Source organism: Neovison vison, chromosome 12, assembly GCF_020171115.1.
Source record: "Neovison vison isolate M4711 chromosome 12, ASM_NN_V1, whole genome shotgun sequence".
Lineage (NCBI taxonomy): Eukaryota > Metazoa > Chordata > Mammalia > Carnivora > Mustelidae > Neogale > Neogale vison.
The window spans coordinates 64,665,020-64,680,469 of NC_058102.1; the positions used below are offsets into that span (position 1 = coordinate 64,665,020).

The window sequence follows — 15,450 nt, forward strand, 5'->3', positions numbered from 1 at the left end:
AAAGCCAAAAATGCAACATTCAGGTACATTACTTCAGGAGGGAGTGAAGAGAACACAGATAGTAGTAAGTGGCAAAATACTCTATCAAGAAATGTTAAAAATCACGATAATTTTTGTGTGGGCTTGGCTGACACTTTTTAAACTGGACCACTGTTTCCTTGATTATATTTTTGATGTTTCTCTCTTCTTTTCTTGCTGCTCTCAGAAAATTTTATCAGAGCCTCAGGGACAGGACCTAAATAAATTCGATGTGGTATAACAGAGGGACACAATTTGGGGCCCAGATGTTGCTGGGTGTTCTCCCCCCCTCCCAATTTGTTTGGTATGAGAAACGCCCGTGTATTTCCAGCTTTTTCTGTTAACTTTATGCAACCTTACCAGGATTTTTATCAGTCTTTTCTCTGAGCGCCAAAAGATCCAAAGCAGCAAATGACATAGCCTAAATAAACATAATCTTATATCGAGGGCTGCGCGGAGTCTCACTCCGTTCTTACAGCAGTGTTGATTCGGGGCATTCTGCTCTCACAGGCTGAGTCCTTTCTGAAGAAACAGTGATCCACCCCCCCCGCCCCATTCTACTGCGAAGGACGGAATCTGAGAGGGCAAAGGCACGCCAGCATTTCAAGAATGCGCACCTAAACCCCCAGAGGCTCAAGCTCGTTTCACTGGCAATTCCACGAAGGGCGCACCGCCCTTTTCCGAAGATCGGAATCACCTGTGCAAGGTCGCACATCCAGTAGTTACCGCATGCAATCAGCAAGGTCGGGCAGGGCTGCTGGGTCTACCGCCGCTTGGCTCTCGGCGACACTCCGGGCCCACCGGGGGCCCCCCGCAATCTGCGCAATTGCGGGGAGAACGCGCCCTCTCGCGACCGAGTTCCCGCCGCAGCCGCGGCTGGAACAAACGCCCTCCCCGGCTGAGAGAAACCCGCGGCGGCGGCGGGGACTGGAGCACCGGAAGGAGGCGGTGCCTGGGCGGCCCGAGGATGCGCGTGCCGGCGGATGGGGGCGGGGCGCGCCTATATAAGCCCCGCGCGGCGGAAAGGGCGGGCCTGGGCGAGAGCGGCTGAGTCGGCGGAGCGCTGGGCGGGCGCCGCAGACGCCGCCAGCGAGGACAGGGAGGAGAGAGGGAGGAGGCGGGAGGAGGAGACGCAAGTGCGGGGTGGCGCCGGTCCACCTCCGCAGCTCTCCTGGCTCCCGCCGGCTTTCGAAGGCGGGCCCGGGCTGCGGCAGCGGCAGCGGCCTCGGCGGCCTGCGGAGGTGAAGCCGAGCTGCGGCGGCCTGGGTCGACTCGGCGTGGGGAGGCGGCACCCCCAGCCCCTCCCCGGCCAGGGTGGGCAGAGCTGGGTGACCGCGGCGGCGGTGAGGTGGAAGGGCGGCTCGGCATCCTCGGGGCGGGGCCGTCGAGGGCAGGTGGCCAGTACGTTTTCTTCCAGGTCGACCTCCCCAGAGGCACCTGCAGAAGCGGCTCCAGCCTGGTGCCTTGGCGTCTGGAAGGCTGAGGGAAGGGCGGGGGTCGGTGCCCTCGGGGCGCTGAAGTGGCGCCCCGTTGAGGCGACTGTCACGCCTGCCTCTGCGGGGACTGAGGACCAGCGCTGGCCTGCAAGGGGCCTGTTATGCCCTTGGTTTGGGGGGTGCTCCGGAAGGGAATGCGCGGGGGGTGGGGGGCGTGTGAGGACCACGGACCAGGGCGGTGTAAGGCTCGCGAGGAGGAGTCTTTACCCTGGTGTGGTGTGAATGGTTATGGCTTAACGGAAAGGAAAACCAACCCGGGGCACTTGCAAGTAACTCGCTACAAATGTCCATGGTGACGGACTTGCCTTGTAGGCCCCAGAACAAGTGAAAGGAAGTTCGGGGTCTTGCTCAAGAAGCCACTCTTGAGTTCGTGAATGAGGCTTTAAAAGAATTGTGTGTTCGGGATGTTCTCTTAAATGGCGTTCTGATTGGGCTTGGGGCTAGTGGTGAGGGATAATGTAAAGAGATTTGAAAGACTGCCTAAGGTTTCAAATAGGGAGAACTTATTTTTTGTGTGTCATCATTTGACCATAGAAATTATTCAGAATGTGGATTGCCCTTACGAGAAAAGAGGAGCTCTGAAGCCATTGCTTGATTAGCAGTTCTCCCTCTGTGGAAAGTTGAATTTCTGGAAACATCCTCTGTATTGTAGATTTTGCCTACATAAAGGCGCTAGTGCTTGGCCTAATCGCCTGAAAAGTAGTGAAATGGAGACACAGTACCTAATGCATAACTGTGTTTTGAGCTCACTTCTGTGGAAAAGAATTTTGAGGGATTGGGTCTAGACTTCACAGGGAAGTTAAAGCTTCTGTGTATTCCTCTACTCTGAATTTGCTTTTATATCTGACTTTTTTCCTCCTTTCTTCAGCTTCATCTGTTTCAATGGTGCAACTCTCTTCATCTCCTTTTGGTTACCAGTCACCTTCAGGCCGTTCAGAGGAGGGAAGAGAGGGGAATATGAAGTCAGCCAAGCCTCAAGTGAACCACAGTCAGCATGGGGAAAGCCAGAGGGCCATGAGCCCCTTGCAGTCTGCTCTCAGTTCTGCTGCCTCTCCTTCTCAAGCATATGAGACATATATTGATAATGGACTCATATGCCTTAAACACAAAATTAGAAACATCGAGAAAAAAAAGGTAACTTTCTCCACCTCCCATCCCCGTATATGTACCATCTTTAATAAGGGTCAGGGAACTGATGTTTTTGCTTTCTGTCAGGGCTCACAGTTACTCTTTCATAAAAGATGTAACTAACCTTGGAATTTAGGTGGCTGAAAACATAAAAGCAGGTTAAATATTAGGTATATTAAACATTTTCTGTTTGCCTTTTCAGCACAACTAAATACAGATACTCTTCATAGTAAAATTATGATGTATGCTGCTGTTGAAATACTTGAAGAGCTAGCAACTTGATGTCAGATTAATTCTTTGAGTATAGTATTAATGTTTCTTTTCATAGTTAAGTAATAGCCTGATTTTTTTTTTTTTTAGCTTGTTTTCCCTGTGACTTTCTGCAGCAGTTGATATTGCAGTATAGCTGCTGCAGTCTTTGGAAGCTTCAGCGATGGTAGTGCCAGAAAATGTTTTAGTACTAGTTTTTGTGTTGCTAGGTGATCCTTCAAGATTGGTAGGTGAAACATTGTAGAAAGCCTTATAAAGAGACTCCTTTAATCAGTCTAACGTTACAGCAAATGCTGATGTAAAGAATCCAACTCATTGCTTGTTTCCTGAGTCATGTAGCCTATGAAACAGTACTGCACGTTGCTTTGTTGTGTCATGATTCTCTTTTGCTTATGATAGTAAGGTGAGTGAGTGACTATCTGAACCTGGGAACTCTTACATATTTTTATTCTATGACTAGTTCAACCTTAGGAAAGTTGCTTTAATGGAGTGTGAAGAAATTAAGTCTAGTTGACTGTTTCTTTTCCTTCCCCCACCCCAAGGTAGTGAAGATAGTGAAGAAGGCCATTTACTAATAGTTTCTCTGTAGCCCTAGCTCTCACCAGTTGTCTTTTGAATGCACGCAGTTACGCAGCTGATTGCAAGTGTGATAAGGTGAGCTTGCGTGGGTCAGCACAAATTCCCTGCCACTATGGGAAACTAGTCAAAGCAGGATCTATTCAAAGCAGGATGTGTTGATGGAGACTCATTAATGTCTTCCTCCCCAGGCAGAGAAACTACGTGAATACTAACTCATACTCTCTAGCTTAACTGTAGTACTTCTTATTAATTTTGAATGCTTATCTGGCCAGTACTAATGCTTTCATTTCAAGCTTCTGGGAAAGTACTTTAAAGCTGTGAAGCCAGTATGGGAGGAGCCTAAATATTGCTTTTAGAATACCATAAGTGGGTCCTGTCATTATTATGGGACAATAAATGCCATTTGTTGTGTACTGAAATAATCAAATTTAATATGAAAAAGAGCTTTGAATTAAGGCTATTTATAATGCTAGAGAAAATACCTTTTACATTCTATACTCCATTAAGAAGTTTGTTATTGGAGGGGCGCCTGGGTGGTGGTGCAGTGGATTAAAGCCTCTGCCTTGGGCTCAGGTCATGATCCCAGGGTCCTGGGATTGAGCCCTGCATTGGGCTCTCTGCTCAGCGGGGAGCCTGCCCCCCCACTTGTGATCTCTGTCTGTCAAATAAGTAAACAGAATCTTAAAAAAAAAAAGTTTGCTATTAGATAAATGCCACATAATTCAACAAGTAACTACTACTTCAAGCATGAGGTTGGAGCAGAATTTCTCAGCCTAAATGCCATTGACATTTTGTGCCAGATAATTTTGTTGGTCGGGGGAGGGGCTATCCTCTGGATTGTAGGATGATTTGCAGCATCCCTGGCTTCTACCCACAAGATGCCAGTAGCCCTCTCTACCTCCTTTCCATCCTCCAAGTAGTGAGGACCAAAAATAATCTCTAGACACTTGTGTAGATCCCTGAGGGTCAAAATTGTCCCTGATTGAGCACCACTGGGTTAGGGGCATAGGATTGACTATTAAGTCCTCTGTGTTAAGTAGTCTGATTATAAATAGGGGCCATGGGGACACCTGGGTGGCTCAGTGGGTTAAAGCCTCTGCCTTGGGCGTGGGTCATGATCCCAGGGTACTGGGATCGGGCCCTGCATCGGGCTCTCTGCTCGGCGGGGAGCCTGCTTCCTCCTCTCTCTCTGCCTGCCTCTCTGCCTACTTGCGATCTCTGTCTAATAAATAAAATCTTAAAAAAAAAAAATAGGGGCCATGAAGAGAAAAGAGTTTTACTATTGCTTAACCTTTCTAATTCCAATTAATGTTGATTGTGTGTAGTATATTTTCTGTGACGAACCTTACCTACAATTGCTGCTTGCCTTACATACAGTAAACTATATCTTACAGATTAATAGCTTACTTCAAGAACTTTGTTTTCATAAGAAGCAGTGTGTTATTTCATTCTTCAGAGTTTTATATCGGACTATAATAGATATACGTTTCTCTTTTATAGCTCAAACTGGAAGACTATAAGGATCGCCTGAAAAATGGGGAGCAACTTAATCCAGACCAGTTGGTAAGTGGTTTATGATCCTTCAGTCACACTTGCTGGTTTTGTTTTTTGTTTTTGTTTGTTTTTTTTCTTAATAAAACTTTAAATGGGTTTGGTGAGACCAAATATTTGATAAGACCAGTGAAGAAAATCAACTGGATTTTTCAAAAGACTGTCTTTATGAGATCTTACAGACTTCTTTTGCACTAGCAGAATGGGAGTGTGGTATGAATGGGGGTGTGGGTTGTTAATTTAAGAGTGAAAATGTAGACCATCACTAAGAGCCTATGGATTTAAACTTTTGCTGGTGTGGACTGAAGGAGAAGTTGGAGGCAAGACTAATTTTCCACTGTTCACTGATTTATTCTAAAGGGGTCATCTCTCTGCTGTAAAATGTCAAAGAATATTTATTCTAGCTTGCATAGGTTTTCTCCTTTTGCTTCCCCTTAAGTCCTTTTGTGTTTTCTCCCTATTTTTCTAGATTGCTATGTCACCTCTCAGGAGGCACGTTTATCTGCTATCTGGCCTTTTTCTTTTTTAAACCTTACTATAAAATATTTGCAACTTTTAAAAATATTGTTTAGGGTATACCTGGTAACTGCAAGTTTATCTAATGTCATGAAAGTTTGTGCAATTTGGAATTTTTAAAAAGTGCTTAATTGATGTTTGCCTGGTCATATCTCTTGGCTAAGAAGGGACAAAATTAAGTTATTTGATCTAGTTTGTAGATCTGTTGTCTTCATCTTTTTTAATTAAAATTTTTGGTTGTGTATCACGGATACTGGCATTGAAGGTCTTTTCCCTTGCCATCTTGACTCCTCTTCACTGGCCTAGAATTTTTGTAATGTAGTAAATTATAATTTCGCTGAGGCACAGATTTGAATTGTGTGAGCTGCGAGAATGATGTGGTCACATAGCTGGTGAGAGGACTTAGCTGGACATCCAGCATTTCAACATAGCCTTGTTTTCAAGTAGTCATGGTGTGTTCAATAATTTTTAAAGTGATAATACTCTTCTTTGTGTAAATATCCTTGAAGGAAGTGTTCTGTTAGAGTAGTATGTGATTTTTGGGAAATAAGAGGGTTAGGGTTAGGGAAGTAGGTGGTTCTCTTGGTAGCTCTTAATGTCAAGGATAAGCTATATTTCTGACTTCCAGCCAGGCAAACTCTGATCTCAGTCTTTTATTACTGTCTTCATAGCTACATGTTGCTTCTCTAGTAGTCACTTTGGTTTTCTTTTTAATAGTACTTTTTTTAAAGTTTTTTTTGTTTTGTCAGAGAGAGGGAGAGCGAGCGAGCGAGCAGGCAGGCAGAAGCATGGGGAGAGGCTGTCAGAGGGAGAAGCTGAGCAGGGAGCCTGATGTGGGTCTCAATCCCAGGACCCTGGGATCATGACCTGCGCTGAAGGCAGCTGCTTAACCGACTGAGCCACCCCGGTGTCCCTATTAGTATTCGCTTTGAATTCTCGAGTTGCGTGCTGATAACTGCCAAATTTACACTGCCAATAGATAAGTCCTCAGATTCCTGTGTTCAGTGGCCTATTTGGCATCTCCTGACTTCACCCTGACCTGTTCCTCCTCTAATCTTAGTGATGTCAGTTAATGGCTTGAGAAACTAGAAGGACGGAGTTGGCCAAAAACCTTGGGGAATTTCTCATCTTTCTCCTGATACCACACATCTAGCCTATTAGCAAGGTCAGTTCTACCTTCAAGGTAAATCCAGAAACTGGCCATTTCTCAAATTTCACTTCTGCCATCCGGTCTAGGCCACATCATCTTTCATCTACATTTCTGTAATAGCTTCCTCACAGGTTTTTCTATTTCTGCTCTTTCTCCAAGTCTGTTCTCAACATGGTAACTTCAGTAATCTATTCAGATGCAAGTCAGTTGGACATTCCTCTGTTCAGGTCGCCATTGGCTCCCAATATGGTGGCAAAATGTCCTTACTGTGGCCAATAAAGTCCTATGAAAGATGCTCCCTATTTCCTTTCACGTCTTTATTGTCTTTTTTGTGCTTCCATCCCTTACTAACTTCATTCCAGCTACTCTGGCCTTCTTACTGTTCCTCAAACATCCAGGCACGCTTCTGCTTCAGGGCTCTTGCACATGCTGGCCTTCTTACTGTTCCTCAAACATCCAGGCACGCTTCTGCTTCAGGGCTTTTGCACATGCTGTTCCTAGTGCCTGGGGTGCTTTTTCCCCAGATGTCTAAATGGCTCAGTTTTCACCTTCTTCACCTTTTCATTTGAAGGTCATCTCAGTAAGGCTTTTCCTGACAACACAATACCTCCATTCCCCCATTCAGACTCATTAGGACTTTGTTTTTTTAAGATTGTTTATTTGAGAGAGAGAAAATGAGCGTTAGAGTGGGGGGAGGGACAGAGGGAAAGTGGGAGAGAGACTTAAGCAGACCCTGCACTGAGTGTAGAGCCTACTCGGGGCTCCATCCCATGACCTTGAGATCATGACCTGACTCAAAATCAGGAGTCAGATGCTTACCTGACTGAGCCACCCAGGTGCCCTGCCTTGCTTCTCTCACCAACTGTAAAGTTTATTTTGTTTCTCTTTCTCTGAAAATATAGGTCCATTAAACGTAGAGATTCTGTCTGTTGTTGTTTTCCTAGTACTTAGGATAGTTTAGAGCATAAAGTAGACATGTAAAATACTATGTCTAGATTTACTAAATATAAAATGATTGAATATTAGGTTTTTAGAGATAATTAAGCATACAGTTTGCAGTACTTTTGAGAACTAATATCTCATACAAGCAATGTATATTTGAGGTAGAAATTTAGAAAATGTGGGTAAATGGGAAGAAGAAAAATTTGTTATCTGACTCCTCAGAAAACTGCCATCAGCAGTGTAGTATTTAATTACAAAGTTCTAAGTTTTTGTTTCCTTTTGTGTGTATGTGTGTGTGTGTGTGTGTGTGTGTGAGTAAAGTGATAGAAATTTATTAAGTGAAGATAGAGAAGAAGCTCTAAGTGAGAGGGGTCCCAACAGGGTTGTCAAATATATGCCTTTAGGGTTGGTCTTCTATATGGAAAGCTAACCCAGGAACTTAAAGCCTTTTAACATCTCTATTGGTAACACCTTCAATGGCTTACTTCCTTTTTAGGGACTGATTATCTTTGTTGGTTACAGGTGATTATCACCCACCCACACACCTAGGGCAGCGTGGTCAGATTTGTCCTCTTACCTCTGGTTTCTCCGTACCTCCATATTTTGGGGTTTCAGTGAGCCTGATCACATAGCCCCCTCTGTATCTCTCCCTACCTAGCCTCACCTGTCCCTCACTGATCCTCTCCCTGAAATAGTAACCTTCACTGTGTGTTAGGGAATGGGACCATGACCTTTCTGGCTGCTTCCGGCTGAAAGGGGGCAGTGAACTGTGTGGCAGTTAGAACATACCTAGGGGCCGGTCCAGGAGTTTGTGGTTTGGCTCCAGGGTTTCACGATGGGCGGCAAACAGTATATGCATCAGCACGTGCAAAAGGATGAACATAAAGTATTGGGCTCAGAGTTATGATCATATCCCTTAGATAAGGTTCCCAATTCCCAGTTTTGTCAAATAGGTTAGTGGATAGCTTGATCTTATTTAAATGATCACAAATTCCTTTATTAACTAAGTTTTAAAGTTGGTAATAATTCACATAGTTCAGAAATTAGGAAATTTTTTTTTTTTTAAAGATTTTTATTTATTTATTTGACAGAGATCACAAGTAGGCAGAGAGATAGGCAGAGAGAGAGTGGGGAAGCAGGCTCTTCGCTGAGCAGAGAGCCCGATGCGGGGCTCGATCCTAGGACCCTGGGATCATGACCTGAGCTGAAGGCAGAGGCCTTAACCCACTGAGCCACCCAGGCACCCCAGAAATTAGGAAATATTTTTTATCTATTTTTTGAAGATTCTATTTACTTGTGAGTGTGTGTGCAAGCATGAGTAGGGGGGGAAGGGCGGAGGGAGAAGCAGACTCACCACTGAGCACCGAGCCTGATGTGGGATTTGATCCTGGGACTCCGGGATCATGATCTGAGCTGAAGGCAGTTGCTTAATTGACTGAGCCACCCAGGCATCCCTTGTTACTATATATTGTTACAATTGTCCTATTTTATTGTTAATTTGTACTGTGCCTGATTTATAAATTTCATTGTAGGAATGTATGTATAGGTAAAGAAAAAGTATATGTGAGGTTCAGTACTGGAGGGCCTGGGTGGCTCATCGGGCTCTCTGCTCAGCGGGGAGCCTGCTACCCACCCGCCCACCCCCTCCTGCCTCTCTGCCTACTTCTGATCTCTCTGTCAAATAAATAAATAAAATATATGAGGTTCAGTACTATCTGGTTTCAGGCATCTGTTGGGGTCTTGGAACATATCCCCAGTGGATAAGGGAGAACTATTGTAATGATTCCTAGTAGATTATGTATCTGTCCAGACTTTGTCTCGATAAGCAAGCAGTCCTTGCCTCCTTCTCTTCCTCCATTTTCTATACAATTTAGCTTAGCTATAGATGCTTTTGGGGACTTAATTCTTGCCCTTTTCTTTTTTTAATAGACTATTTTTTGAGTGTTTAAGCAACCCTGAACAGAAAGTTAGAGTTACAGCCGTTGATCCCATATGTGCACTGCCTCCTCTGCCATCAGCATTCCTTACGAGAGTAGTAACGTATGTTGTAATTGAACTTAAATTGACACATCTCAAGTCCATAGTTTACGTTAGGGTTTAGCTCATAATTTTGTACATTCTGTGGATTTTTGACAAATGTATAATGGCATGTATCCACCATTACAATATTATGTAAAATAGTTTCACTGCTCTAAAAGTCTGTCTTCCCTGCTTCAGCTGTTCATCCGCTGTTTCCTTTTTAAATACCATGTCAGTGTTTCCATGATACGTTGTCTTTAAGGATTGAATTGTTCTCAACAGCCTGAGCCACACAGGTGTCCCTAGGGATTGAATTGTTCTTTGAAACTCTGAGCCTGGTTCTTTTTCTGGGTGGGAGGTATTTGAAAATATTCTCTATTTCTCTCTCTCACTCTTTTTTTTTTTTTTTTTTGAAATTGATAAGCTTTTTTCTTTTTTTTTGGAGTCAACTTCTCAAAACTTTTCTTTGGAAATCACTTATTTCATGCAGTTTAAAAAATTTTTTTGCACAGTTTGGGGCAAAGTAATTTTTGGTATAAGTCTATGGTACTTTCTGTTTATTTCTAGTTTTGTGTGGTTCTGTTTTAATTTAGCTAGTTTTTTGTTTTTTTAAAGCTGGAGTCTGGGTTTAGTTTTTCTCTTCTACTCCTTTTATCTTTCTGCTTTTTTTCGGTTTATTTGCTTCATTTTCTAACTTTGAATTGAGTGCTTAATTCCTTTGTTTCCTTTTTTCCCCCATTGGCCTGCATTTAAGGCTGGGAATTTTCCTTCAAGCATTGCTTCAGCTATAAGTTGGATACTGTATTTTCAGTATTATAGGCTAGAAATTTGTAATTTCAATTTATATTTCTTCTTTAACCCAATGTGTGTTTTTAATATCACAGCTGTCTGTGATCTGCATGGCTATTATAATGTTTTTTGGTAGTAACTTTGAAGTAACCTGTCAAGACTAAGCTAAAGACTAAAAGATTTCATTCAGATTTTTAGCATAAACCTAGATTTTTCCTTTGAAACAATGAGAAGATTGTGTTTTTAAGATTTTATTTATTTAAGACCAGGAGAGGGAGCTGGTGTAGGCAGCCGCGCTTGAGCTGGGGGGGGGGGGGGAAGAAGCTGACTCCCTGCTGAGCAAGGAGCAGCCTGTGGGTCTCAATCCCTGACCATGGGATCATGACCAGAGCTGAAGTTCTGGGTTTAACTGACTGAGCCACCCAGGCACCTAGTAAGAAGATGGTCTTTTTTTTAAAAATAAGATTTTATTTATTCATTTGACAGATAAGAGATCTCAAGTAGGCAGAGAGGCGGGGTGGGGTGGGGTGGGGAGCAGGCTCCCCGCAGAGCAGAGAGCCCAATGCGGGGCTCATCCTAGGACCCTGAGACCATGACCTGAGCCAAAGGCAGAGGCTTAACCCACTAAGCCACCCAGGCGCCCTGAGAAGATCGTCTTAATGAGGTTTTTTTAGAGTCCCACTTAACAACTTTAATGTCTATTTTGTTTCAGCCTGGGTTTGAAATGGAGAAGTGAGATTCAAGTAGTGAGTGAGCAAATAGCAAGGGGCACTTTCAGCTTCATTGAAGTTTTTATTTTTAAAGAATTAGGGTTTGGTACTCATCTCTAGTTGCTAAACTCTGATCCTGTGTTAAATTTACTGCATAATGCAAAACTCATTAAATAATATGGAATCTCTTCTGCTTTGTAGTCCCACAGCAACTGGCCTATTCCAGGCACACCACCCAAATGTTATGTAGCCTTCCTAATTAATATCCTTGTCTTGAGACCTTCCTTTTCAGTTCACCAGTCCTATTCCCACTAGTGCCCTTCTCTTTTTTTGGTTTTGAAACCAAAGTCTTAGAATATAATTTTGTTCAAAATTTTAAAAATTCTGTTTAGAATCTTTAGCATATTTGAGGCTATAATCATGTTCTGAACTTCCTTTTATTATTTCAGCAATAATACATTAAGTATTTTGCTGGGAGTTTCTGTGCTTAATGTGAGGGATATAACCTAAGGGGCAAATGTGATCCTTGACTTCATGGATATAGTGTGCTGGAAAAGAGAGGTGGGGAATAAGTAAATACAAATGTGATGGATGTTAGGGTGAAGTACAGAGTGATAATGGATTATAATGAGGAATCTAACCTAGTTTGGAGAATTGAGGACAGCTTCCTTGAGAAAGAAGTGCTTTAGTTAAGACCTAAAAAATGAATAGGACTTAGCAAATTAAAATGGGAAAGGAGGAAGAGCAGGCTAGGCAGATGCCAGCATGTGTCGAGGGCCTGAGTAGGAAAAGAATGTTTTTACAAAGAGCCTTTTTAGGAAACTGGAAAGAAAGGCAATATGGATTGAGTAATGTAGTTAGAGGGGGGAAGCCACGTGTACATCTTTGTTTGCCATTTAGAAGACTTTGTGCTTTTTCTTAAGGTTATTAGAAATGATATGGATAGGTTTTAAGCAGAGCATGACTACAGATTTATAATTAAAGGAAATAACTTTGTAGCATGAATAATGGTTTAGAGATGGTAAGTGTGGGTGTAAGGAGACCAGATAAAGGTTGACTGTAGTCTGGGTCTGAGGCTATAGGTATCTTGCTGGTACCAAGGCAGCAGCAGAGGGGTTTGAGTAAAGCAGCTAGATTTGAGAGGTAGAATTAACATAGCTTGGTGACCGGATGTAGGAGTAGAGGGAAGAACCAAGAATGGTTTCCGGGTTTCTGGCTCGAACACTTGGATTAATGGCAAAAACCATTTGTTGGGCCTGGAAACACTGGGGGAGAAGAACACTGCCTGGAAACACTGGGAGGCTAGGATAAAGAGCTCAATTTTGGATGGTTGATTTTAATGTGCCTGTGAAACATTAAGGGTTGATGTGTAGTATTTAAGATACAGGTTTGAAGCACAGAGGATTTTTTTTTTTTTAAAGATTTTATTTATTTATGTCAGAGACACTGTGAGAGAGGGAACTCAAGCAGGGGGAGTGGGAGAGGGAAAAGCAGGCTTCTGGGTGAGCAGGGCTGGATCCCCAGGACCCTGGGCTCATGATCTGAGCTGAAGGCAGACGCTTAACAACTGAGCCACCCAGGTGCACTGGAGCACAGAGTTTAGTCTACAGATTTGTCATCTGTATGGCTGCTAATTAAAACCATGAGAAAAGATGAGACTGTCTTGGGTGAGAATATAGAAAGGAAAAGAGCCTAGGATTATTGATACTTGATGTTTGAATAATAAAGGCTAAAAATACTTCTAGTGAACTTACCTTAGGGGTCAGGCATCATTTTGAGTGATTTATAAATTATGAAATCATTTGAGTTGCCCAACATCTCTCTGATGTAGGTCCTGTTTATTTCATAAATGCTAAAAACTGAGGTGAGAGAAGGTAATAGAAAAATTACTGGTAAATAGCTGGAGAAATGGGAGAAGAATGGAAGTGTAGTGTTATTAAAAGCAGATGTTTGTAAAGCCAGAGGATGACTTCATCTTGAAGTCTTCTGAGAAGTAAACCAAAACAAGAGCTATAAAAGATCTGTAGGTTTGAAAGGTGGATTGATATTGCTGATTTTGACCAAGACAATTCTGGTAGAATGGTGGAAACAGAGTCCAGATTGATTAGGGCTGAAGAGGAAATGGACTGTGTAGACGTTTTTGAAATTTTTCTGAGACTGGAAGGAGGTGGTTGCCAAAAAGGCACTTTTATTTTTCTAATTTAAGCTGGGGGAGACTTGAACTTTTTAAAATGCTGGTTTAAGCATCAGCTGAGAGGGAAAAACTCTCTTTAAAAGATTTTTAAACGGGAATCACAGAGTAAGATTTCTTATGAAAGCATAAGTGAAAAGGATCCAGGGCACAGGTAGAAGGGTATCTTCTCCAGTAAACAGGGAAAGGGAGGAAGAAAGGATGGATCACATTGGATAATGGAAAGTTGAGATAGTTCTATCTGATGCTGCTTTTCTTGAATCAAAGTTAATACCATTTAGGATAAATATTGCGGGGGGTGGGGAGTATATTCCCTTCTGGTTTTAACATACCTCTGAGGGATGTATACTGATTGTGTTGTCTGTGCATTCTTGGCTCAGTAGTTGGAATGCTTCTTCATTGTTTTTATTGTGAAACATGATCCCAACGAAGTGCTGTACATAGGTTATATTGCACCATAAAGCAGGCATCAGAATCCACCACTCAACTCCAGCAGTACGTTACTAGCACCACTGAAGCTCCTTACAGTCCTTTATCTTTGCTGTAGCCTGACTCTAAACTCTCTATCACCATTTCCTTGGTTTATTTATTTATTTATTTATTTTTAAAGATTTTATTTATTTATTTGACAGAGAGAGATCACAAGTAGGCGGAGAGGCAGGCAGAGAGAGAGAGAGAAGCAGGCTTCTCGCTTAGCAAAGAGCTGGATGTGGGGCTCAATCCCAGGACCCTGAGATCATGACCTGAGCCAAAGGCAGAGGCTTAACCCACTGAGCCACCCAGGCACCCCTCCTTGGTTTATTTTAATAGTACTTGTTTGTTGCCCTGAATCTGTCAGAATTGCTCTCTTCTATCTTTTATTTACTTATTTATTTTTTAAAGAGTTGATTTATTTGACACAGAGAGAGACAGCGAGAGAGGGGACACGAGCAGAGGGAGTGGGAGAGGGAGAAGCGGGCTTCCTGCTGAGTAAGGAGCCTGATGTGGGACTCGATCCCAGGACTCGGGACATGACCTGAGCAGAAGGCAGACGCCTAATGACTGAGCCACCTAGGCACCCTCTTGTATCTTTCAATAAATGTTATTTATTTATTTTTTAAAAGATTTTATTTATTTATATGACAGAGAGAGATCACAAGCAGGCAGAGAGGCAGGTAGAGAGAGAAAGAGGAGGAAGTAGGCTCCCTGCTGAGCAGAGAGCCCGATGCGGGACTCGATCCCAGGAACCTGAGATCATGACCCGAGCCGAAGGCAGCGGCTTAACCCACTGAGCCACCCAGGCGCCCCAATAAATGTTATCTTATTATATGTTCTGCAGTTTGCCTTTTTCATTCATTAAGTTTAGGATTTTTATGTTAATGAAAGTAATTAAATTGCTTTACTCAGTAGTAGTTTTGTAAGTAGACCATCTTCTACTTTGAGCAATCTTAACACTTGTTACTGAGACACAAAGGCAAGGTTTTTTCAGGTTATATACCTATCCTGGACTGCAGAGTATGCCTGTAGTTAACTTCATAATATAAAAATGCTATACTCTTCCAAAATGATTTTACTAATCTATGCTAATACTGGTAGTATCATAGGAGTTCTTACTGTTCTGTATCTTTGTAAAGATCAGGGCACCTGGGTGATTCATTTGGTTAAGCATCTGCATTTGGCTGGGATCATGATCCCAGGGCCCTGGGATGGAGCCCCGGGCGGTGTGGGGGGCTCCCTGCTCAGTGGGGAGTCTGCTTCTCCCTCTCCCTTTGTTCCTCCCCTCTGCTCATGCTCCCTCTCTCTGTCAAATAAATAAATAAAATCTTTTTTTTTTTTTTAAAGATTTTATTTATTCATTTGATAGAGATTACAAATAGGCAGAGAGGCAGGCAGAGAGAGAGGGGAAAGCAGACTCCCCGCTGAGCAGAGAGCCCGATTGGGGGCTCAATCCCAGGACCCCGAGACCATGACCTGAGCTGAAGGCAGAGGCCCAACCCACTGAGCCACCCAGGTGCCTCAATAAATAAAATCTTAAAATACTTAGTATTATTAGACTATGTTAAAACAGGTTTTTGAAGTATCACGTACATAAAATTAACCCATTTTAATTGT

General features: G+C 42.9%; 1 protein-coding gene across 10 annotated transcripts in view; it reads left to right on the forward strand.

Moving 5' to 3' along the window:
• The first annotated feature begins 1,087 nt into the window (after positions 1 to 1,087).
• CAPRIN2 (caprin family member 2) overlaps positions 1,088 to 15,450 on the forward strand; it is a 48,985-nt gene continuing 34,622 nt past the window's right edge. For 6 of the 10 annotated variants that reach the window (XM_044229054.1, XM_044229057.1, XM_044229060.1 and 3 more), the window contains exons 1-3: positions 1,090 to 1,259; positions 2,383 to 2,648; positions 4,992 to 5,054. In XM_044229054.1, coding sequence (XP_044084989.1) covers positions 2,397 to 2,648; positions 4,992 to 5,054 — 315 coding nt within the window. In that variant the 5' untranslated portion in view covers positions 1,090 to 1,259; positions 2,383 to 2,396. Of the gene's footprint in view, positions 1,260 to 1,350; positions 1,362 to 2,382; positions 2,649 to 4,991; positions 5,055 to 15,450 lie in introns of those variants that run through there. The other 4 variants (XM_044229059.1, XM_044229056.1, XM_044229055.1 and 1 more) reach the window with 4 other exon arrangements.